Consider the following 27193-nt stretch of genomic DNA (forward strand, 5'->3'; position numbering starts at 1 on the left):
CGATCAAAACTAAGTTAACTATAAAAATCAGAAGTCAAATACTTGTAAAAAAAATTATAATTTAATGAAGGTGTACCCGTACATCAAACTGACTAGAAAGATTTAATGTTACAAATCAGCAGACAAGAAAACTGAAACCTGTAAGTCTTAAATTAATAAAATGCAATGAATTATCAGTTAGGACTCTTACTGTTACCAATATTTTCGGCCATAAAATAATAAAGATGGATAAGAATAAAGTTCTCCCCCTAGTGGTACGGCGGTATGTCTACGGACTCCCAATCCTAGAAACTGGCTTTCGATACCCGTGGGGAGCAGAGCACAAATAATCCGTTGTGTAGCTTTGATTTATGCTTGATTGAAAATAAAACAACAAGAATCAAATCTAAAAAAATACCTTTACTTTCCAGATAGCAATGAAATCTCTTGTAGTTGTAATACAAATTCTAAAATTCAACAAGATGTGTAAAAATAATTCTACATAGATATAATAAACCTACTATGAGACCCAATTTGTTAAAAAATATTTTATCTGATAACTAAATAAGTGGTTAAGAGATCTAAGAACCGCATCGGGAGCAGTTTAAAATGAAAGTTGTATTCAAAATAATATTGTTTTGTAGGTCTACGTAAAATGTCAAACTATTTTCGATTTTTTTGAAGAAATGTTTATTAATAATACCACTGTTACAGTGATACTAGTTTTTGAGTATGAACAAAAGCGCTACTAATTGGTTTGTTTGTTTATTTTTGAATTTCGCCCAAATCTACACGAGGGCTATCTGCGTCCCTAATTTAGTAGTGTAAGACTAGAGGGAAGGCAGCTAGTCATCACCATCCACCACCAACTCTTGGGCTACTCTTTTACCAACGAATAGTGGGATTGACCGTTAGATTATAACGCTCTCACGGCTGAAAGAGCGAGCATGTTTGGTGCGACTGGGATTCGAACTCGCGACCCTCAGATGACGAGTGGAACGCCTTAACCCACCTGGCCAGGCTACTAATTGAAAAACAACCCCTGGCTTTTTCTTCTTGTTGATTTTGCAGAAAGTAGGCATTCTTCAAATAGATAAATATGTGTTACAAAAAATACGAATTATAATGTAAAATATAAAGGAAGAGAAAGAAAAATTGTTTAATTTTTAATAGAACTGTCGATTTATGAGCTGGTGATCTGGGTTTGCATACATGAAATAATAAAATATTCCCCGCGCCCTAAGCTGTGGGTGTTATATGACTAACAGTGAATTCCTTTGCGTGGATAGTGGGTACTGCTTAATGGCTACCTACCCTTAGCCTTAATAGCTTTGCCATAAACACAAAAAGCACAAATACTCAATTTTTTTTGTACCAGCAACTTTTCGTCGTGGTCAGCATTAACTTCTCAGTGACAAACATTTGAAATGTGTTGATATTCATTAATTTAAAGCAATCATAGCAAAAAAAAAATACGAAAATGTAACAATATATCATAAGTATTTTATTACAAAAATTAAACTCAGGTATATTCATGTTAAACTATTGACTGTTTTGGTGCCCACAGACTGTTTCTAGTTCGTATTATACACAAGAAATTCAACTTTTTTATATGATATTATAGCATATAACATTATGCTACGTCAAAATGTTATCTACTTCTAAGAAATAACGTAGTATTTGTACTAATGTGTAACTGACTTTTAATCTGATTCTGTTTTAAGTAATAAGTTGCGTATAAGCACGTAATAAAAATAAAAATAACCTGCCGAAGAAATTCAGAAAACTAAATTGGAATCTTGTTGTACGCGTCTTAGAAACTGTAAAAGAACATGTTCATTGAGATTTTACTTTTTGGGTGTGAATTAGAAAAATACTGTTGTTTCCTAGACAATTAACCTCCATATGAAATTTACTGTTAGCGTTATTGTTTTATATAGCTGATGTAGAAATAAACTTTAATAGTGCGAGTCCGTACCACATTCTTTCCAAGGTTAGCAATAACCTCTTATTCGCGGTTAATCCCATAGTGCCTTATTTTGAAAATGAGGTTGACTGTGTCAAGTTTGGCATGTTTTGTGTGTGTATCATATTTGAATTCAGAACAACTAGACACGTAAACAAACGACGAAGTATGATATTAAAATATCATTTAGATATACCTTGGTCTGCTACATCACCAGTGTAATTTACTCTATTATATGAACTGTGTAATTCTAGACCTATTTTATTAAAACTTTAAATCTACTCCAGTATTTGATATACGCAGATATAGGTTTATTATATTACTAATAAATTTACTCTATTATATGACTTGCATGTTAACCGCACAACTAGACAAATATGTGGCGAATCAGCAATTTCTTCATTCAAATATGTTGTGAAGTTTTAACACCCCTAAAAAATTATTAGGTGTCTGAGTGTAACTCTTCGTCATTTTTAAGTGTATAATTGTCCGACTACCGTTGTATTTATAAAACAAATTATTTACCCGTTCTTTTACAACAAGATTACGCTAGTTACTTCACTTAAGATCGTATGTTCTCAGCCAATCATCTATAAAACTTTTTGGAAGAGCTCTTAAAAAGACTGTAATTTTTTATGTATATGACTTAAAATATGTGGTCTAATATTTTTAAAGTAATGTTGGTTGGAACGGTACAATGTAAAAATAATTTATATGAAATGTTTGCGAAGCATAAACTTTCTGGTAATAAGATATAGGATATTCCACAAAAAATTGGTAGAGAAATATAGGATCTGATGATATAGCAAAACTTTCTGTTTCGATACTCGTGGTGGGCAGAGCACATATAGCCCTTTGTGTAGCTTAGTGCATAATACTAAAGTAAAAAAAAAAAAAAACTGAATTACATTTTCAAAATAACTTAAAACAAGCCCTTATAATTCATATACTTATCAACTTTTTCTTAAATTCATTTAAATTTATTGCCTCTACAACATTTAAAGCAACCTATTCCATAGGCCAACTACCCTGTTAGAAAAATAAAACTGGCTTAGCTGAAGAGGACTCCTACTCTGCCGAAATTTACATCTGCGCCTCCTAGTCCTGCTATTCGCACTTCTAAACATGATAAAGGATGATGCATCGACACTATTAATTCTCTTTATAGTCTCAAACACTTCAATCAGATCTCTCCAACTCTTCTTTTTTTAAGAGAAAACAGTTTGAAAAATTTCTGTCTCTTTTCATATGGCAATCCCTCCATCCCAGGCGCCATTCTAGTAACCTTTCTCTGAATCCTTTCCAACAGTTTAATGTCTTTCGTAAGGTAAGGGGCCCAAGAATGAACACAATGTTCCAAACGTGGTCCAACCAATGACCTGTACAATGAAAATATAACCTCTTTAACTTATCTTCAGTATTTCTGTAGATAAAACCTAAAATTGTATTTGCCACACCACAGCAACAGCACACTGCTTAGATGGCTTTAGAAACTGATCGACTATTATACCAAGACCACTTTCTTCCATAACACTGTTAAGGTTATTTCCACACAAATTATACTTATAAATCAAATTGTGATAACCAACTTGTATTAGCATGCATTTTTTATAATTAAAACCTTTCTGCCATTTATTTTTCCAACTCAGTAAATGATCTCAATTCTTTTGAAAATCAGCAGTATCTTCTTCATAGTCAGCAACACCCAAGACCTTAATGTCATCTGCAGAGTTATATAATTTATTGATTATTCCTTTATTAATCAGTAAACTGATTAATCAGTAAAGTTCTAAACATTGTTCATTAACTTTACAGATCTTATTTTAACATAAGTTCCAAAACAAAACTTTTCCCCCAACTAATGTAAGACTAATGGGTCTACACTTAGTACAACAATTTTTATCACCTCCCTTGGAAAGAGGAGTTACATTAGCCAACTCTCAGTCATATGGTACCTGCTTGTTGTTTAAGGAATTCAGAAACTGTAGAAAATGGCTCACATATCCAATCTTTAATCTCCTTTTCCAACCTTGAAGAAATATTATCTGGTCGAGGAGCCTTATCATTTTTTTAAACTTCTATTATCTTTTTGCCAGCTCACAATCTAATGCAGTCATATTGTTTGATCTCGTTGCTGTTTATCAACTGTACAAAATGTGAAATATTGCTTAAATGTTTTTTAGTAAAAACCGAAGAAAAACAAATTTCAATAACCCAACTATCTCATAAGTATCAAATACGAACCTTCCTTTACCATCCCCTCAAGAGTCCTACCTACCCCATTCTAGCATTTTGTTTATCCTTAATTTTAAGTTTTATATTTTCAGTCAACCTCTTCTTATACATCCTTTTTGATGTCCTTATCTATTGTTTCACCAATTTTCTTTATTTTTTATGATATTCTAAGTCTTTTGTCATAGCACTCAAATTAAAATTTTGATATAAGATGATCTCACATAGATTTGGCATTTCATGAGGAAGTTTCGTCATTTTACGTCATCGTCTGCACCGAGGCCATTTTTCTGTGAAGTAGTTACAGTGTTTGTTTCATTTGTAGTGTGTGGGCTGTTGTTTGTGCTTTCGTACGCATATATTTATAGTTTTCTCTTAAAGCAGAAATTATATGAGCCCTTCACTTCAAATTTAATGGTTATCATCACAGAAGTATACTATTTATGTTTTAACCAGATTAAGTAATTATAACGCGTTATCCAGTTTTTAACTTTAATTTAGCAGATGTGTTTTGCACTGCCTGGTTTAAAATACCAGAATTTGCTATGGTGAGTCAGTTGAGTGATGGTATGAAACGTAAGTTATGATAGATAATTTTGTTGCAAACATAAACTCGCAGAATGGTTAGAATTAAAAGATACAGAATTATGAAATTGCTTACTTTAATTTATTCCTTAAAAGTAAAAATTGTCGCGTGTTTTATTTTCAAGTACATATGTTATTCACATCTTCAAGTTATTGGCAACTGTGTATCTGATAACGTTTATTTCACAAGATGAAAACATGTTTCCAATCTGCCATTTCCTAATACTGCTTACTAGAAATTTCACAAGACCTGTTTCATTAGAGGAGGAAAGGAGATTAAAGGAATGAAAATGTGTTAATCTTGCGAGTTAACACTAAATTTTAAGGTATAATTACTTAAATGCAAGTTTTCAACGGCCAGTCATTGATATTTTATTCCTTTACGTAATTTTATTTCTGTGTATGCTAGAATTTGATTTGTACACAACTGGGTTTTTAAATTTGGACATAGTAATTAAGTCAGTAATGAGAAGAAATAGTTAATGTATTTTCAAGTGTAAATGGTGTTTTTTATTCCAAGTATTTTGGAATTGATAGTTTTTTATACTTTAATTCATCTGAGGCTATGAGTACATTTATTTATTAAGCATTAGTAACTGAAACCTACAACTTTAGAGAGAAGCTTCAAGGTTACCTTGTGTTTATTTTTAGCTTATACTAGCTTAAGGATGAGGACATACTTAATGAAGGTTAAATGATAAACTTCTCACAAAAATTTCATGTTTGTTACATATATTGTTTTCACTTTCTCAAATTATTGCTTTGTTTTTGCATGATAATAATGGAATATTTTCTTGTTAAATTATCAGCACATCACTTTAACAGATTTAGTAACTTTGATTTTTGACCATTCAAAGCTGAATATTTGTCCACTATGTTTAAGTAACCTGCAGTAATTATGGGTAGCTCAATCTTTAAATAATTAAGGAGTTTTTAACTTAAATAAATTATCATATCCAAAATAGAAAATATACGGTATTATACTGTCTTTTCTTTTGTAACATTTAATAAATTTGTTTGAAATTATAGGAAATAAATGTGATAACATCATGACAAAATTCCTTACAATAACTCTTTTACATCAGTTTTACATCTCAAAACAGAGATGTGAGTCATGAATCAGAATTTAAATAGAGGTATCAATGTTTGTTTAACCCTTAAACAGCAGCAATCATCAATTGATGCTTGTACCTACAGCATTCCAGCTCTTTAATGATTAATGAATGGTCTCCAAACTTTTAATTAGTCTATAAGTATGTTTTTTATTATCATGAAGTATATGAGAATTTGAAATACATTTGATTAAAAAAATTACAAAAGATGAGTTATCTTGTAATGTTAATAGTGTAATTCCAAAAATGAAAAGCAAAAAGAAATGTGAAATTTTTCTTGTCTCTGCTTTTCATCAGTAATGTGATGCAAAGGTAGCTTTTGTTGTGTGCTATAAAATTAAACTTAGCCTACAAATTCTATTACAGATAATGTAAATAAGTAGAATAAGTGTTTTAGTTGAATTGGACAACATGACCATGACAGTATCATGTAATAGTAGCTCATTTCTTTCCTTCAAAAAAACCATGATTGATTTTTCTGAACTATGACAATTTCTTAGACTTAATACTTGGTCCGTTTAATCTGTGAAAAGGCTACCACATTCTTTGCAGAAGAGTTAAAAATGAGTCCCCCTAGTGGAGAATCATTGATATTTCAGAATAAATGTGACTTTTCTCTTGGAGAATTCAAGCATATGATATGAGCTAAAATCTTCTGTACAGAATTCATTGCATACTAACTTGCAAGAATATTGTAATTTGCATGTTACACGTGTATTCTTTTTACTTCGCTATGAGTGTAGTGACCAAAAACATTGAAAATCATAATATCTAAAACTGCTAAACAGAAAAGTGACTCTTGACTGTGAAAATTTGAAATTTTATAAAAAGAAATGAAACATTGGAATGCAAGTTATAGACTCGTAATCTGAGTGTCATGGGTTTGAATCCTCATAATATCAAACATACTCTCCCTATAGTTGTGGGGCATTTTAATGTGACAGTTAATCCAATTATTCTTTGGTAAAAAGAGTAGCCCAAGAGTTAGCAGTGGATGGTGATGACTTGCTGCTTTCCATCTAGTTTTACACTGGTAAATTGTGGATGACCAGTGCAGATACCCCTCATGTAGCTTTGTGCAAAATTAAAAAAAAAACTCAAGCAAGTTACAGAAAGAGCAAGAAGATGTAGATTTTCTTATTGAATTATGAGGCAAAATCCAGTGGAAAGAAGCCTGAAATGAACCCATGATCTGGAAAAGCATCTGGTTTTCACCAAAATACACTTAGAAGAAATTTGCAATTTTGTGTTATATAGAAACAGGTTAGCTTACCAAGATCCTAACTGGACAGTTGTCCATAAGGTATTGTTTTTGCTAGTAACCAATATACATTGTGTGGGTGCTTGTTTAACCTAGGCATAGTTTTTAAAAACAACAAACTATCTTTCAGGAATTTTGACAGATAAAGCTTAAAAACTAAGTGTTTACACATTTTATTTAATTATCAGCTTTTGCTAGCAATCTCACTGATATCACCTAGAGACTTGAATAATTAGCAAACATATTTCAACTTGTAATTATGTTTTTGTAATTGTCATTTGACATCAAGTTATACTGGTCTTGGGAATTCCAGTTTAACTGTGATCAAGTGCAAATGGAAAATAAAGACTGGACTTTTTATTAATAATTTTATTGATGGACATAATAAATAACATTAGTCATAAAATAAAAATCTAATGTTACTATCCAATCAGAAAATTCTTTCTTTGTCAATATTTCCTTTCTTCTATTAAGCAAGTTTTTGATCTGTGCCTTATCTAAAACATTACCTCATAAATGATAATGTAGAAATATGATTATTAAGTACATATAAAAAAAAAAACAATTTAAGTTGTAAACATTAAAAAAGGGTAGAGATAATGAGATCTAGAAGTTAACTCTTGACATAATTTATTTTCTAATTTAAAGGGTTAGAAAGAGGACACACCACTCGTTGATGGAGTTGTTTCTCAGAGTAGGGAGAGATTATTGCCAGGCACAACACAAGTGAACTATCAGCAATCCATCCTAACTTTGTATATAGACGTGTTTGATTTGACCAGGTGCAGTAGCTGTATGGGGTAACTAGTGGACATGAGTCATGGAAAGTGAACAGTGGTGGAGTATGTGGCACTAGAAAGAATGACTATGATCACTGTTAAAAGGCTCTTAATTCATTTTATTTCAGTCTTAAGTTTTTTCCTTTTGTAATTTGAGATTTAGTTTATTCCATTTTCTAATTTTTCCCTCATAAGTTAACAACCTTCTGTTTTGTAATGAACATTATGAAACAAAATACAATGCGGCCAGCACCATCTGAAATATCCTACAAAAATATGCGATTTCTCATTATGGACCGACCAACAGATTCGACTATTCCTGGCTTTCTGGAGGTAAATTTCTGTGAAAAAGTTTATTTTGTAGATCTATCTAATTATACTGTATTTGTTATTTGAATTAAGGCTTCATAATCTGTGTCCAAGGGAGCATTGAGTAATATTTTGTAGTGTTAAAGGTTACATGAGTAATACAAGTTTGTATTCTGAGGTTGATAGTTAAGGTTTTTAAACTGTACCAGCATGAGGAAAAGTATTTATTTCAGAGATCTTGAATAATTTCTTGTGATATTCTTCTGTTGCAGCACTTTCTATGAACATATGGGAAAGTAATCTCATCATTCAAGACTGTTCTTACATACCTACACTTGCAAACTAAAAATTTAATCCCTCTGTTTTTCATTGAATACCCCACACTAATTACACTACTGTAACACTACCACATTACTGTAATTTGCCAGTTTTCACTAGAATTAAATGGCCACTGTAATTTTCCGATCACTTTATAGTCAAGCTCATTTTTCAATTACATTCAACTAATCAGATATTCACGATAATTTAAAATGGGGAAAAAAAATCTGAAAAACTGATTATTCTCTCATGACTCAACTAAAATTATAAAACCTCTTATGCTGCAAATTATGTTTTAATACTAACAATGGGTAGAGCATGGACATACCATGTGCACCATTTGATGCTTAACGGGAAAAAACATAATTACAAAATCACCAATAAAGCTGCAAATATTTAAGAGTTTATTGTCATCAACAAACTTTACCAATTATGCTTCATCGATATCATTAAGCAAGAAAAAACAAAGGTCCAAGGCTTCTTAAAGTGCTGCACTTGTGACAAGGTTTCAGTTTGACTAGACTCATTTACCTTTTGTTTTTCCCATCCAACCTCACTACAGTTCATTAAACTAGGATTTCTTGAATCCCTGCTATTGTGATTTTCTTTGCTGATGTTTTGAGGGACACCTTGTGTACTCTTTGAGTATCTTAATACGTCAAGTCCTTTGTACAAAGAGCAGGTAACATCCTCATAGAAGTAACAGGTTAGTAAGGCAAGGTTTTGCTTTTGATGAATTTATATTGGCTTTCTTTTATATTATGTTCCAGTAAATGATCTGTAAAACATCTAGAGCATTCCATCAAAAAGTAAGATTGACTAGTATGTAATTTCTCGGACAATTCGTATTACCCCCTTTACAGATAGAAATAATATAAACAACTCTTTGATACTCAGACATTTGCCCACTGGCTTTTGACTATCAAAAAAGGAGAATGTTGATGCTTCTGATTTTTGTCCTCTCTAAAATCCTGAGGAAAATTTTATCTGACCCAAATGTTTTCTGTTTACAATATATGTAACTATGATAATCATTACTGATATTTTTGCTGATGTAAATGGATAAGAACATTTAAAAGCTCAGCCATCTCATCTTCTACAAAATACTTGTTAGTTTAATATTATTAGCCAGTCATTTCTCATTAACCCTTTTTGATTTTCCAGTTTATTTTTAATGTCACTTTTCACTTTTCTTATTTCCATGTCTTTCAACTTGTCTTTCAGTTTGATAGTTTTTAATTTCTTGTATTTACCCATGATTTTGTCCTTTGTCTTCAGTTGCTGACCCTTGTTCCTGTCGAGCAGCTTTGATAACAATAATGTGATAAAAAAAAAAAAATACTGGAGTTCATAACCTAATAAAACTTATTTTGCTAAATTCAGACTTTATTCAAACTATCTTTTCTCTTATAATTCCAGATTAGACAGAATTTTGGATTAATTTGTCTATCAAAAAAAAAAATTATTTATTTCTTATGCATTCATTGAAAGATTCAAAAATTAACATTGAAATTTTTTTCACCATGTTATCTGGATAGTTAAAATTTCTTATTTTGATGGACAGTGTGTCTTCGTATCATTTCTCTGATACATATTCCCATTCTTATTTTATTAGACTTCAAGAAGTACACAAAATTTATATTTTACCATTATTTTATTAAATGCTATTTAATTCAAATTTTTCATACTATCATTCCTCTAGTATTCAATAACATTACAGAAGTAAGTTACAAGACAGTTTAGGAATTGTCATATTCTTCAACATATAACAGTTAATGTTCTTGTAGTGTTTTGAACTAATTCACATTAGCTGTTTTCCTTTAATTTTTTTTTTAAAAAGTGACCAGTTCTCTCTATTGTAAAATCCACATTAATATTGATATCTAACATTTTATCCTTTCTTTCTTTTCAAGAACTTTACTAGTTTTGTTTCTCCTCATATGAAATATGGTTTTATATTTTACAAATTCCATGTAGTAAGTTTTTCATTAGAAAAACTTGTGTACCTGTAGATGTCTAAAGTTCAGAATTGTAAACAGTTTTTGTGTGTTCATCTTCATCATGAGACTAATTCATTGATTCAAGTTATCATGTGCATGTGACAGTGATTCACCCTGTTTCCTTTTCACTTTTGTGATATTGTGACACTCTCAAGATAATATTTCTGTGAATGATAAAGGCTGGTGTAAAAGTTACAATGTCGTGTTTCAAATAGATAGATCATAGGTGATTCGTTGTACGTGTATCAGATGCTATACATTGTTTATATTACTTTATTTGTTCCAAGATGGGTCATGGTTATATATGTAGATGATTAAGGAGATGAAATTTTAAATTTTTCAGATAAAGAAAACTGTTTAATTTTAACATGAAAATAACCTTGTACTCAGAGCAGCAAACAATCTGACTCCCTGTAGTCACTGACAAATTTCTAGTAATAATACTTAATTAAAATATCTAATTCTGTGTATACAAAAGACGTAATATTTACTGAAAGACTGCCAAGTCCTGTGAAGATGCACAAAATATATTAAGCTGTTGTATAGAAAATGATGGTTACTTTGTAGACTCTATTTTGTTTTCTGTGGTTTATCTGTGTTGATTGTAACCATTTGTAAATTGTTTCCCTTCTTTTGATACTCACTTTGTATCATTGGTTCATAGAAATTAACTATCCCACTTGCATCATTTGAATAAATTTTAAAAAATACTCAAAAGTTAAGCTTTTTGGAATAGTAGACTATTGTTCTTTGGGAAAAGAATAGTGAATTTTTGGAAAGTGCTGGAGTTTTTGGGTCTTTTTTGAAATTTGTTGTATGTCTTGTGTTGAACATGTTTTTTATTCACTTTTATCCTATGCATACATTTGTTGCAGATTATCTTTTGTAGAATCCTTGTAGCTGTCAAACTTCTAGAATTGTGGTTCTTGAATTTTTTGAATCAACATCTCTTCTGGTGTCAAATTTGTTATGGAATCCTTTGCAGCATTCATTACAAAAAAACATTACAATACTATATAATGATTTCATTAATTTTTAATTATAACTGTATGAATACTCATCAAAATATGGAATGTGTGTGTATATATAATATAGAATAATTAAAATACTTCCAAAATGTTGTAAATACCCAAAATATTTCATGACAAAAACTAACATACAATTATTATAGTTGTTGCATTGCATGACTTGTATACTGCAAACAGTCTTTAATGACTGATTTCTTGTTGCTTTTCTTCTGTTATCTTTTTGAATCAAGGAATGTGTAAGGTTGTGAAAGGATATAGTCACAGGGAAAGTCAGTTTTGGCTAAGGAGAAAAAATGTAGGAGGGAAATCAGATTTTATTTAACTACCATAAATAAAGTAATAAAAAAATTTAAATCTGTTGTAAACTAGCAATACATGACTTCTACACATTGACAACACAAATTATGTATGATGGCATTACACATACACTAATGTGCAAAAAAAATGGAACATTTTAAAATACTTATATTTTTAATAATAATAAATAATAAAATAATGTAATGAAACAACATTTAAATTATTTACAATACATGATGTACAAATTGAAAACACCTTATAGTATTGATGATTAAGATGAATATCCCAGTTGACACCATGAGGAAAATTTACCGGTCTTCTCAGAAAATGGGTTGTGTCCATTGATTCTATTCTGGAAAGTACCGAAGGATGTTGTCTTCAAGGAATTTCAAATAAAGGGATACAAGCTCTTGCAGGTTTTGATAATCTTAGTATGCATCTTCAAGCACCTGAAGTAAAATTTGAAAGCTGGAACAATCTCCAAGTGCCACTTTCTCCTTCCAGTTTGTTTTTTCTTGAAGGCCTCAACTCTATGTTGCAAAAAATGTCTGCTTCCATGCACTGCATACACAGGTTTAAAAAGTTACGCAAATCAAAGTCCGAAAACAAATTTTTAATCATCAAAAGCACCAGAATTTCCTCTTGTAAATTAAACACCCAATTGAAAACTTCTCTTTGAAATCCAGTAAATGTGTGAATGGAACTAAAAGTTTTGTTCCCTTTTCCTTGCACAGTTTCTGAAATGTGCACATTTTTGCTTCTTCCACCAGCTTTGATAAAGTTTACCAGTGTTATTACATTTTCCAAAACAGATTGAAGTTCTTTTACAGTAAGGGTGATTTTAACAAAAGAGGAGCAGAGTTGATCTAGTTTATAATCCATATTGGCTTATGGCTGTGTTTAGTGTAACTGAACTGAAAAGTGGTGCCATACCCATTTCACTGTGGGTATTTGAGGGAGTATAGAACAAGTTTGTTAGGTTAAATATAATGTTTGTGTCCAAATAATCATAAAATCTTGTCTTTCTTTGTGTGATGTTTTACAATGTTTCATTTTTCATGCAACATTTTTGTAAAAAAAATAGTGAAAGAAGGCTTAATTTTTCTTTTATTTAAATTTATAACAATGTTTGTTGGTGAAAAAAGTCCTTTGATAATATAGGCCTTGTGGTTGCTTTTGTATATTTGTGAATTTCTTAACATTGTGATTGATTGTTCACCAATAATCACATTTAATTTAACATCAGGCTTTACTTGGTCTGTTCATTTCAGTTTTATATTTGTTTTATTTTGGACATTAACCCTTTTGTTAAAAGTCATGTCATTGTGTGTTGACTTGCATTCAAAATATTATTGAACTACTTTTTCATGAATTTCTTGTCAATAAGTTTGGAATTCAGTTGTAGATTATAATTGAAATTTTAGTAGTACGAGTTAAATTCTTAATAAAAAAAGTAAATATTTAAATAACACATCCAAATATACTCTAGTGAGTTGCATATGCATCAGTGTTTAAAATTAGATGTTTGTGATGTCAAATTACTAATTCTATAATTTCTCAAATTACTAATATTGATAATCTATAATGTAAAATAAGACCCTTATATCTTTTTATTTTGCTGAGATACAGCTCGTATTGAATCAAACCCAATGGCCTCGTTCACTTTTTTTTGAAACAATCCCTTGTATACTCTTGCTAAAGTATGACGTGAATAACCAATCAGCAGCATAGAATGTCCCCAGAGTGGTTTTCTTAGCTATTTTAACCTTTGAAAAGGCTACCATGTTCTTTTAATCCAACATTTCAGTGAGGTAGGGTGTATCTTTAGTCTACTCAAAGTTTTGTATTTTTTAAATTTAAATATATCTTAATTACTAAGCTTAATAAATTAGAGTGGAATTCTGTGGTATCCATGTAGTTATGTATTTTTTGTCATTCAACTGTATATGTACATAAAACCTAAACAAAATTTTTATATTCTCGACATGTGAAATTTTAAAAGGCTTAGAAACTTATGTCCAGCAGCAACCAAGTACAAAGGTTATGGCAAGAAGAGAATTGTTTGCTTTACTTCTTGACTTATTGTTCTATATTTTAAGGAAAATAAATTGTTTTAATTTATTTCTAAATGGTAATCTGTGTGTGTGTGTATAATATTATTATACAATTGAAATATTATGTTACAAAATACTGATCCACTGAAATATAGCCAAGACAGTGGAAATTAAAGGTCAATTTTATATTACTGATACATAACGTGAGTGCACGTGCACCTCGTCAATGCAAGTTAGGTTATATTAGGCAATGCTAAAGTTTGGTTCTAAAGTGAAATGTATGATAGTAACACCTGTGATGTAAAATACGGTCAAAAGGTCCGTATAATAAATGTGTATGTTTATATGTAGTGTTGAGTCTTAAACTATTTAGACTAAACATTTGTATTTTCATGTTATATGTACTCATTCTAGCATGAAAAAAACATAATTTATATTTATTTACTAATTTTTTATGATGGTTGTAAGATTGGTCAAGTGACAGAACCTCAGAGTATAAAAATAACAAAATATTACAAGTCTTACATCTGACTTGCAGTATGGGGTCACCAGACTAATAACAAAACACTATTTTCACAAACATATCTTTAAAGAAATATTTTATTAAAAGGTTTTACTTTTTGTTTATAAAATGCTTGTAATCTTTACTAAAAGTTTATCAAATTTTGTGAAGATAAATATGCTGTATCAAAAGTTATAGTGCAAATACTTAACATCTGCAAATGTGTAGGTGAACTCGTATGTATTATATGGAACCTAGCAGAAGGGTTGAGCAATGTTTAATAAATGATTTGAGTGTGTAAAGGTACTGGATGTATGTCATCTTAAATGTAAGAAATAAATTTTAAGGGTGCTTGTAGTTTGTTAGTAATTAATCAATATTTTAAATATATATGATGAGGTATTATAGAGGTATTTATAATTTGATTTTTGAGAAAGCAAAAAAACTATCTAATGATTGTAAAAGTATAAGTAACTTGTTTATTTAAGAATTAAACAATGTGTTGAATATTTATTCTCAAAATGGATTGGTATTAAAACTTTAAAATAAAGTACAAACAAGTTTTGACCTTTTGAAGTTATCTTTGGGTTAACAAAGAATTTGCAATTGACTGTTGCTGGGCACATATCTTAAGGACATGAGTGTAAGCAGGTATGAAATTGTCCCAATGATAGAGAAGAAAGAAAAAAAAAGTCTCCCTCTACAAGTGAGACATTAAAATTACAGTTTTGAGAATGAACTACTTTTATATCCAGTTTGCATGCCAAGGTTTGTTTTATACTTTTTATTAGGGAATTACAGCTGCAGGCAAACTCAAAGTAACATGGTAATTACCTGTGTTTAAATAGGTCCTGATGAAAAATAATCAGTTATAGCAGGACCTCAACAGCAACTGTGACCTTTAATAAAAGTGTAAACCTGAAACATCTGCATGTGAATTAAATGAATATGGAGATATAAATTGTGTAAAATATCCAAAGAACTAAATTCAATGTTAAGCAATCAAACTATTAAACACTAGTTAGTTTCAGAATCAAAGTCGTGCATTTATTAACGTGGTGTTTTGAACAGAATGTCTATTTTTTAACATTGTGCGAAGCTACACAAGGGCTATCTGTGGTCGTCGTCCATAATTTATCGGTGTAAAACCAGAAGGAATGCAGCTAATCATCTCCACCTACTGCTAAGTCTTGAGCTACTCTTTATCAAAAAATAGTGGGATTGACTGACACTCAATAATGCCATTGCAGCTGAAAGGGTAAATGTTTTTTATGACAGGGATTTAAACTTGCAACTCTCAAATTATGAGTTGAGCTCCAAAACAACTTGGTCATGCCAGGCCTGAACAGGATGTCTTTTCTTGCATTTGTTGATGCCTCAGCAAGTTAGGTTCTGTTGTCCAATACAACAAGGTTTGTGATAAAGTTTGGTTCAACTGTAAATGTTTTAATAAATTTATGCATTGCAGACTCAAAATCAGAGGTGTAAAAATAGCATTTCAGATCTATCTTTGGTTTCTCACAAGTCACTTCCAAAGTGGCATTTCATTCAATACCAGAACCCAGCAGTTGATTTGGACAATGAGACAAAAGATTCCCTGAAACTCTTATGTATGCAGTATGATGCTTTAAAACTTGCAGTTTAAACATTCAAGAATTAGTTAATGTTAATTTACATGCTTATAATTTGAATCAACAATAGACAAAATAGTGTTATCCATTTGTTGTACTGTTTGATCATATTTTGTCATAACCAGCAAGTAATCTTTAAGTAGAATTAGGAATCGCATATTTTGTTATATTCAAATCTATTTCTTTAACTTTTTATGGGTTGACCATGTGAAAAACTGGTTCCCAAATGGTCAAATCTCTGACTCTGAATTAATAGTCGTGAGGGTGAAAGCAGAGAATTGGATAGTTAGTAGGAAGTCAATAAACGTTTAAAATTTCATAAAGAAATTCTCGTATACACTGTTACTAAATTTTTTAAGTCTTACTGAAGTTGGGAAAACACTAAGAATAATGTATTGTAAGAGATTCTAACAGTACCTGTAACTAGTTTTATGAGAAATTAATTTTAGATATCTGATAAGAGAATGAAAAACAAATACACCCCCCTCCAAAAAAGGTGAGTTTTAAACTTCAACTTTTCCATGACCAAAATGTACAAAAAATTAAAATAGCTACTTATATATATCTGAAGGTATTAAACCACATTATTTAACTTATCAGTGTTAACATATTTGAAATAAAAATGTATTGGTGTCTTTTCATCTCTGATACTCCTTTGTGGCATGAGAATTCGTCACAAAGCAGCTGAGATGCATTGTTGTTTAATCAGTTCTCTTCAACTACTGCAAACGTTGTAAAGAGAAACAACCCTGTATTCTCTTTTGATACAGATCTGAGACATTCATAACTTTTCTTGTGCACACTAAGACAAAGAAGAAAAAAATTAGATAAGTTTCTCCTTTCTTTCAAATTTTTTTTTCTGTTCTCAAAAATAGGATAGGTAGGGAGAATATTGAGCTGATTAGATTTTGAGAGTATCATTTGCCCTATTGGTACTTTCAACTTCTGCAGAGCATTTTGGCTTAGTCCTATAGTAAAATTTTGACACCAAATGCATCCACTAATTTGTGTATCCCAATGTCCATTGAAACTTCACCCAGATCAAGATGTGTTAATGTCTGCTCATAATAATTCAAATGTAGTTTAGGATGGTAGGTCTTAAATATGCCTTTTACTGTTCCAGTGAATTGTGAAACTGTCTTTTTTAGAAAAAAATTTGAACATTTGCTGAAGATGAAATGTTTGACATTATGTGAATGGAAACTTAGCTGTGATTGTTTCACATTGCCTGAATAGAAGTTCAACTATAATTGGCTTAGAGCATTGACACTCCACACTAACTAATGAATCAGAGACATTGTTTCTTTTGACTTTGCACAATATGGTACAGATTAGTAAAACAGTTCAATGAAAAAAAAAATTAAAGACCATTTGTCTGGAGCCTTTTTTTTCCTCAGTACATTAAAAAATATTTCAGGATTGGGTATTTTTATATAAAATCAGTTATGTAACTAGAAACAAAACATTTGTTTTTTTTAAGCATAAATAAACCATTCCTTCCTTATTCAGGATTCATGTTCGACAAGTCTTGCAGTATCCAAGTTAAAATTGAAATGATTGAAAATGCTTAAAATTAATTATATGATTACAAGTGATCTATTTATCAGTAGTTAGGCAATTTTTATTACAACCATAATTCCTAGTGATATTTTGTATCAGTACAAATTGCTTTGTTTGTCTCTCTAGTTAAACAATATTTTCTTTTCATCCCCAGGAATTAAAGAAACACAACGTTAAGGATGTGGTGAGGGTTTGTGAAGCCACCTACAAGACAGATTTGTTGGAGCACGAGGGTATTAATGTACATGTGAGTTATATTTAGTTAGTTGGTAAGTTAGCACAGATGGTACTGTTGATTTTGCTTATTAAACTAAATCAAATCTCTGCATTCCTACCCTGCAGTTTCAAACTGGATTTTATCACACTAGGAGAAAGTTGTTCATGATGAAAGCATGTGTTCTGTCTTTAGTTATGGTTGACACTTCTTTTTATGTATACCAATTAATGATACTGCTAGCTTGTTTCCAGGCCTGTGTATTTTTCATAACTGAGTTATTGGTAGTTGTGATAGTTTCTGTCAAAACTTTGGAAACAGTTATTAGACATGTATATTTGTCAATATTTTTAAAAAATAAATTACTTCTAAGCTATATAAATTTTTATTAGGTGTATGGCTGTGTCATTGTTTCATTTAACCTCTTTCAACTTATTTGGAGTATCGACCTCCAGTGTTTAAATCTTGTAATTTAAATATTTTACCCTAGGATGAAGGGTAAATGTGTCCTAGTGTAAAAACTAGAAATCCCATAATTAATACTGATCTGGTTTGCCTAGTTTTGTTTTTTATATCTTTGTCACAATTAATGTAATTTTAGTAAATTATTGCCTACATTTCTTCTGCACATTTGAAATGATTTCAGATGGTTGACCTTTAAAGTGGATTGCTTTCAAATGTGGTAGAAGCAATTGATTTAAGGGTAGGCTTAATAAATATTTGAGTGATTAGAGCTAGCTTTGAGTGTTTTATTTTTAAAGTTTAATGAATGGAAAGGTCTAGATGAACCAACAGGTCTGTTGTTAAATTACACACACACACACACACACACACACACACACACACACACACACACACCTTCTTACAGTTGAATTCTTAAGAAGGTTGACTACTTAAGCTCCAAAAGTAGGGTTGACCTGTAGAAACAAATGTGGCAGTAGAAACTCGTGACATAAAAGGAGGCAGAAATATAACATTAAGGTTATTTGTTCAATCTGCAGGAGGATATTTAGCTCATTAGGGTATGGGAAAAGTTCTAACTATTGTGCTACATTGTAATGACTACAGAATTGTTTGCTTATTAGCCTTAAAACTATAAAAAAAAAAAAAATTCTTAGTTGATTATTGGTAGAGATAGTTTCAGATGCTTTAATTTTTCAATCAAACTTCCAGTTAGCTTATATTATAATAAATTTTAATGTATCCCTTGTTCACTTAGGATTGGCAGTTTGATGATGGATCACCTCCACCAGCCAAGATAGTTGAAAATTGGTTTGATTTATTAAAGATAAGATTCAAAGAAGATCCAGGAGCTTGTGTGGCTGTTCACTGTGTAGCTGGCTTAGGGAGGTGGGAATATTTAGTAATATAGAGAAAGCCATGTGTATTAATTACTCATCTTGTTCAACTATACATTCAGTATCTTTTATGATACATTATAATCTAGCCTTAGATAAGCCTGTGCAGACTATCAGCAGTGCTCAGAATTTTGTCAAATTGTACAGATTTATGTATTTGCTGCAAGTAGCTGTAAAATATTTTTGTGATAAGATGTTTCAGGGTTTTTTTGAGATACTAAATGTTATATAGTTTGAGTATGCTAGAATGAGCAGCAACTGTCTGTAGAAAAAGTACGATTAGAAGATGATTTTTCAAGTCTTTTGTCTTATTAATTAAAATATAAATGTATTCATTCTACCCATTAAATGTCTCACCCTGAGTATCCTATGCTAACATGACATAGTTTGTCCTTCATTCACAATTTTATTAAGCTACTTTTTGTTTGTTAAACCAATTAGTACAATATAAAATTGTAATTTGTAATCCATATTTTAATAGTATACAAGTTTTCTTAATTATACAAGGAAATATTTTTTTAAAAATCATGAATTTCCTCTAGTCTGATGCACAGCATTTATCCAGGTGTTTTCTCATATTTTATCCACCACCACAACCACAGAAACTATGAAATTAATTGTAAATTACTCGCTATAAAATTTTCATTACTCAGACAAATCTTAATTTTTATTGTATTTAATTTTGTTTGGTTGCTAAACCATCAAATAGGAAATCAGACCCCTCCTTTCACATGATCTCTTTCAGAATTTGTTGATAGTTCTGACGTATAATTACATATTACTTATAACTAATAGAAAATTAATGTTTTCATCTATCAAATGACATATTGTTTAATGTTTTGTCCTGAAAACAGAATAGTCAGTTTCACTTCTAATTCAACTTTGGTTCTGATGGGGATCACAATGGCTTAGCTTGGATGCATTTGTAATGGCTCTTGTTATAGTTAGAAAGACAAATTTGTGATTAAGAGGAAATTGTCTGCTTTTAGATGTTATTATTCTGTGTTCTTTGGTGCATTATTTATATGAAAAAATTATTTTTGCACAACTATAATTAGTTTAAAAAGTAGGATTTACTATCATTGATAGATGAAAGAAAAAAAAATGAATACTTGGGTAAGTACTTTATATCTTTGTTTTCATGTTTATTCTTTATTTTTTATGAAAATAACTAAAATGTAAAAATAGATCTCTAGGTTAGTCAGTATTAAATTAGGAAAAATAGGCAATAATAATAAAAATAATTCCCAATGCATGCATGTGAGCAGAGCTTAGTAGCTTGTGAGTAATGTAATTCAATAGCATAACATGAGCTGCACATTCCCCAAGCGATATACAACCTATAATAGCACTAATAGTGATTAGATACGATTCAAAGGGCATTACAAAAAAAGGTAATAAAGCAATACTGTTTAATTATAAATAGATGTATACTGTTATACGTTTAAAGCTACTTAAGTTAAACAAATGCAGTTCACAATACATTAAAAGTTATTCTATTAAAAAAAGGAGGATAATTTAGATTTATTTACACTTTCTTTGGTGGTTACAAAATCAGTCAAATTGACCAATCTTGTGTAGAGTTAGGGTTAGGAAAATAGCTGGTAAAATATAACATTTTACTGAAAACAATGTATTTAGGAGGTTTTAAGATTATGCAAATGAAATTTGAGATTTTTAAGATTGTAAAAGTGCTTTAACATGAAAATAACTTTGCACATGGGCTATTCAAAACAAATAATCTATATTCATGGACAATTTTTTCTAGTTTATTAAAATTACTTCACTAAAAATAATTTTTTTGTGTAAAAGCTTTATAATATTTACTGAAAAACTATCAGATTGCATGAAGATTTGTACACTATATTAAAAGGTAGTAGCATTAAATCTATAAAGGTTATAAGAATACAAAAAGGTCACATAGCTGGTCAAATTAACCAAGCCCATGTGGAGAGAGTTAATGAGTGCTTACCTGAACACATGTAACATACAGGCAGTCTATCAATAACAACCTTCCTTTCTTTAGTGAGCTGCCGGTTGAGAGATTCAGAGTTTGAGATATGATGACATGATACAACAGCTGGCACTGCTGATTTAACTAAATTTCCTCTTGTCATTAGTATAAAGTCTCATTCAGGTTGAAAATCCAAATTTTTTCTCTTTTGTAAAATAAGCAAAGAACTTGAACTTCATTCTTCCATTTTGTTTGTTTTAAAATTGTTCCATGTACTGTTTGTTGAATTGCAAAAATATATCTGATCTGTAGAATCTGTATAGAAAGTTAATGCCCATGAATCATAGTTGACAAAATTTGTTTCTGAAAGTAATTTACAAAGTAAGCTTCAGTTTTCATTTTAAGGGTCAGGCAGTTCCAGTGGACATGTTATGTGCTGAAATATCCAATACCATTCGTAGGATACACATCAGATCATTAAAAGACAGTTACCAAATCTGGGCTTCAGTTATCATCCCCCCCCTCCATCAGTACTTTTACAAGGATGAAAAATAGTTTATTGTAGTTCATAGCAAAGGTAATATGTACAATTCTCATACATCTTGAGGACTAAAAAAAAGTTGACTCAGCACTGAAAGCTCATGACAGAAGTCAAAAGCTACAAAACCATAAAGCAACAAATTAACGTTTAATTGCTTCAGGTAAAGCCTTATATTTTCCAATAGTTTCACATGAAACCTCATCAGGCAACAGTTTACATTAATGAATTTTCTAGAAAATAGACTATTCAGTTTTATAGGTTGCAAAAGTGTTGTTAAATATAAATGGTATTAGTTATAAGTAAAAAATTATAAAGAACAATACATACAAGTGTATATGATCATGAAAATTGGAATGAGTCTCAAATGAAAGTAAAACATTAATAAATATCAGTCAAATTAATGGTTAGTTTATCAGATTATTTTGTGTAAAGAAAGTGTAGATATTTTCATTCTGGTGAGACATTGGAGCAGAAACTGTTTTGTAACTACTCCTAATATATCTAATTGTTTCAGCTTTTGATGGCACTTCTTATAGCCTTAACACTAATCAGTATTGAAAATGCCATTTAATGAAAAATTTTTGCAGGGCTCCAGTTCTTGTGGCTTTGGCACTAATAGAACTGGGCATGAAATATGAAGATGCTGTTGAACTCATTAGACAGTAAGTCCTCTCTACTGTTAACCCAGTTGTCAGTAAGATGGTTGTGTTATGAAATTTGAAGTTTCTATGTATGATTATTCTTTTAGATTTTTAAGTCTGAATAATATTTGTTTGTTCTGGCAGTGTTTGTTTTATTGTTAGCATATTAGGTGCTGTGAATTGTTTAGAATAAGTAGAAATTCTGTTGTAACATTAACTTCTTAGCAATAAATGTGATACACAATTAGAATTCCTACAGACATCACTTTACAAGCTGACAACATGATGCATTCTTTGTAACTTGATATATGACTTGCATTAAACATTACTTTTAACAACTTACAAGATAATGCATTCCACTGAACACAATGCTGTATATACTGTGGTGTGTGGAGTACAACTAACAATACATTGTTTATCATTTTCTAAAATAACAAACTCCATTAATTGCAATACTTTGTTACGGCACCTTGTTATAATACACTAGCGTATGGTCCTTTAAAAACTGTAGAGCAAGTACTACCACCCAGACCCTGCAGTGTACCATAACCTCACGTTTCATAGTTAACTGAAATGGAGAAGCATAAATGATAAATTCCTTTGTGAGCCAATAAAAATTAAGATCATTCATGAAATGAATGTGGCATATTCATAGAATAATTAGTGGTAAAAGTCATATACATTAACAACTTATATACAGGAAAGTTGATGTTTCCTTAATACTGCATTTCCACAATGGCTTTTGTCATGTTGCTTAGCAACAAAAGTAACTTAATATTGTTGTTAGTCTTTGTACAGAAAGTATAAAATGAAATGTATAAACAATAAAACTGGAAAAAATACTTGTTAAATTCTTAAGTTAGTCTCCATTAAAGAATTTCTTTTTATTAAAAATGTTGATGGTATAACAAAATCTCCTAATTCAGAAATGGTTTAAGTTTAAAATGGAATCGGTATTTTTACTTTCATAATAAACTTTATACATTTGGCTTTTGGATAGATAATCCCACTTTACTTTAGGCTTATTTTACCAACACTTACAAGGTTTTGTGGCACCCCATCTCACAGCCCTTTGCACTTTCATCAGTAAAACCATAATGTATAAACACGAACCAAACTATTTTATTTGGATAAATGCATTTTGACTTTTATGGCTCCTCCTTTTTCAAAAAATTGAACGTGAATTGTCATGACACAGGCAGAAATGCCAACCATTACGATTTGAGTGTAGTCATTACAATTTTTGTGTGTACATTACATAGACAAATATTATGACTTGTTGTAACTCCCAAATTATTATATATTATATAGGCCTATACAATAAAATAAATTGTTCCCCTAGGGCTTGAAAGGGGTGAAAAGAAAATTTCTAGTGAGATGCAAATAAAGTTTAATAAATAAAAGACAGTCCAAATGGTTACTTGTGATAATGTTTGTGCTTGAAATAATAAAACAAATATTTGTATCTCCGATGTCTACCACTCGTTTGAGTGCGGTGCTTCTCCATACTGGGTAGGTGGGGGAACCCAGTTACGTCAACAGTGCTTGTAAGCCAATCGGCGCTTATGTTGATGGGTATTTCTCGTTTTCTAAGCGGCATAGAAACACCAATGCGATCGTTCACAAGTTGGAAAAAAAGAGGCCTCGTTCATCAGATTGTCTTGTTTCTGGCAAATCTAAAAGGACTAAAACTGTGAATCAAAAATTTAGGAAAGAGTATGGTGCAAAATATCCGGACATTGCATCAAAAGTCAGTGACAGTCATGCGTTTTGTACAGTTTGTCACATCGATTTTTCTGTGGTGCATGGTGGGATAAATGATTGTTCCAGACATACAAAATCGGCATCTTACCAACAAAAGGCTGAGGCAAAGACAAAAACAATACAGATAATGACATTTATGATTAAAAATTCAGAATATGAAACCATAAATGCAGAAGTGATGTTCATGCAATTTGTCATTGCTCATAGTTTACTCCTAGTTGTAGCCGATCATGCAGGGCATCTATTCAGAAAAATGTTCCCAGACTCTGATATAGCAAAAAAATATGGCTGTGCTAGAACCAAAACTACAGCCATTGTACAAATGTTGGGTTGTGAAGATACTTACTAACAGTGTTTACAATTTAGCCACAGATGGATCCACAGACATGGATGACTCAAAACTGTATCCAGTGGTTGTATGGTATCTGTATGGGCTCTGTCTACAATCATTATGCTCAGTCATTTGAAATAGTTGGCATCTTTGCACAGGTTAGAAATCTTATCAAAGAATTTATTACTTGTTAATCAAAATGATGCATCTAATCACAGAAAACTAACTTCCTTTTAGAAACACCAGATAATAGAAATGACTAATATTGTTGTTTAGTTATTTACTGTCTTTAAAGTACAAGTTTTGTTTCTCTTTCTGTAGGAAACGAAGAGGAGCTATTAACTCCAAGCAACTTTCTTATCTGGAAAAATACCGTCCTAAGTCACGACTGAAGATAAAGAATGGACATAAGCCATGTGTTATTCAATGAAAACGTTATTTTCCTCCTAGCTAACCTCCCGTTTTGATTAGTTTTTATTTCTGTTGTTAGACTTTAATGTAACAGAAATGTGTTCTTGTTATGACATTGCACAATTGATAAATGTGTTACAAGAAGTTATGTCCATGCCTGCTTCTACGGGAGTGTCACTGGTGTATCATCCATTAGATATTGTGGAACGTCCTCGTGTACTGTGAACCTGTAGAATGAAAATATAGCTACAATGGTAGAAGTCTGTTTTCTTTGACAATTTTTGTCTTCCACAGTTGACTCTTCAACTGGAAGAAAACATAAACTCTCCTCATAGTATGAATTTATTTTAATGTAAAATATTAAATGCCTTGTACACACTACATACAACACTGAGACTCGTATTGATTTAGGGATTAAAAGTTTGTCTTAGAAGTACTGACCATTCAAGATATTGAGCTGATAATTTTGATTTTTATGGTCAGAAGAAAGTTTTACACAGTGACATCAGAAGTGATGCAAAAACAATGGTCTTAGGAAAGGTAGAAGTCTTTAAATTCAAGTATGTGTTAATGTAAAAAACAGTTATATACCTGAAATAAACAGAATATTGTAAAAAAAAAAAGTTATTGTGATATGCCTGAACCTCTGGTTTCCTATGTTGTCCAACTTTTATCTCCTAGAGTCATGTATTTTAACTATTTTTTTAATATTATTCAAACCATTTATAAATAATATTCATCAATACTTCTTGTCTGCTTTTAAAACTGGTAGGAAAAATTTTACTTGTAAAAAAACTAAGACGTAACAGGTAACAGTACTTTGTTGTGATGTAATAATTAAACGTGGAGCTCAAGAATTGCTGAAACTCAGTTTTGTTCCTTTGTGAGTATTTTGTGATTATGCATGAAAACTGAATTTGCATGACTATGAATTGTTGGAAAAGAACTTGATGTTTAGAGAATTTGCCTAAGAAACATTTTAATCCCAGGAAAAAGTTCATTGAACAAATATCTTTAGCACTAAAAACATAAGATAGAACTGGATAAAACACCAAATCAGAATACAATCTATCTAAATGACTCTGTAGGTTTTCTTTGTCAGTGTACGCTTCTGTTTTTGTATGGTTAATTACAAAACTTCATTCAGAAAATATATTAATTTGGTTCTTAATTAAAAATGTTCTTGGAACATCTAGAATTATTCTGCAAACTTTGATTATATTAGTTATTCGACTGTTTTCTTTATTTAGATTGTTTAAATATTTTGTGTGACATGCAAAAAATAAAGCAGAAGTTTTAGGTGTGTCAGCTTATTCCTTATTTATTGACATAAAATATTTCCTATGTATTGATAAGAAAAACTTTTTTTTAATCAGCTTCTGAAGAAACTGTTTTTGCTTGTCAATGACCTTTCATATAATATTTTAACATTTAGGTTTTCCACGATGATAATCACCTATGGAAAATGTTTTCAGGTAACAAAGTTTTCAGTTAAATAGTTAAACCTATTTCAACTGCAGTATGTAAACGTGTATTTTGTTCTTAAGCAAATATTTTATTTAAATAGTTTTTCTTTTACTTAATTATAATTACATAGTCAATGCTTTATTAAAAATCTGATTTGTCAGAAGTGGACTAATTCTGTATTCCTGTGTTTTCTACTAAATATTGTTTATGTATACTTTTTTAATCAAAAAAGTTTAAAGTGTAATTGGATTGTATCTTTAAATTTTAATGCTCTTGCCCAGGGAATTGATTTTAATACAATGAGGTGTTTAAGCTTTGGATTGTGTTTATGGCTCTTTGAAGAACCCAGGTGGAAACAAATTTAGTGATAGGTTTGAAGCATTTTATTACTTCAGGATCCATAGATAAAATATGTCTGTTTTGATTATGATTACAATACAATGTTCTTAATATCAGTTCATTACGATTGATTGCTATCTACTACACTATACCATATAGAGTTTCTTTTTTGGAACCTTCCTAAACCCTCATAACTCTATATTTCATTACATAAAGTGATGAATGTGTAGTTCAGGAATTTTAATTTGGATTGTAATTGATGTATTTTAATAAATCATAGTTTGCACAATAGTTTTGAGTTTGTGTGATGAATTATTTCCCCTTCTGAATAGGCACAGTTATGTCTTTGAAATTCAAAAATGTAACAACGGACTACCCATTGTAGATGTTTTAAGTTAATGGTTAGATATTTGTATTGACATTTCAAACATAAAGATTTGTGTTGAAAAATTAGCTTGGATGCTTTGCCCATTTAATTACAGATATAGAAATCTGTTTTGTCATAATAGGAACAGTATCTTAAAAATTTCCAGGAATAATTTGAGGTATCTGCACTTACC

The 27193-nt window shown here is 30.6% G+C and overlaps 1 protein-coding gene across 3 annotated transcripts; it reads left to right on the forward strand.

Annotated features, from left to right (window-relative positions):
• Positions 1-4446: 4446 nt before the first annotated feature.
• LOC143257019 (protein tyrosine phosphatase type IVA 1-like) lies at positions 4447-26924 on the forward strand. 3 transcript variants are annotated; one of them, XM_076515068.1, is made up of 6 exons: positions 4447-4753; positions 7784-8247; positions 17768-17860; positions 19047-19177; positions 22268-22342; positions 24738-26924. In XM_076515068.1, the coding sequence occupies exons 2-6, from the start codon at positions 8131-8133 to the stop codon at positions 24844-24846; spliced, it is 525 nt and encodes a 174-aa protein (XP_076371183.1). In that variant the 5' UTR covers positions 4447-4753; positions 7784-8130; the 3' UTR covers positions 24847-26924. The 3 variants fall into 3 exon arrangements, with proteins under 3 accessions (XP_076371183.1, XP_076371182.1, XP_076371184.1); XM_076515067.1 differs by having other exon boundaries at positions 4447-4725; XM_076515069.1 differs by lacking the exon at positions 4447-4753 and adding an exon at positions 4756-5088.
• The last annotated feature ends 269 nt before the right edge of the window (positions 26925-27193 follow it).

Source organism: Tachypleus tridentatus, chromosome 7, assembly GCF_004210375.1.
Source record: "Tachypleus tridentatus isolate NWPU-2018 chromosome 7, ASM421037v1, whole genome shotgun sequence".
Classification (NCBI taxonomy): Eukaryota; Metazoa; Arthropoda; class Merostomata; order Xiphosura; family Limulidae; genus Tachypleus; species Tachypleus tridentatus.

Bases quoted from the DNA above. Each gene is read 5' to 3' on its own strand.
- LOC143257019 (XM_076515068.1), top strand. From the start codon at position 8,131: ATGAACATTATGAAACAAAATACAATGCGGCCAGCACCATCTGAAATA. The intron at 17,861-19,046 runs GTGAGTTATATT...TTGTTCACTTAG, and splicing joins ACGAGGGTATTAATGTACAT to GATTGGCAGTTTGATGATGG. The intron at 19,178-22,267 runs GTGGGAATATTT...AAATTTTTGCAG, and splicing joins TGTGTAGCTGGCTTAGGGAG to GGCTCCAGTTCTTGTGGCTT.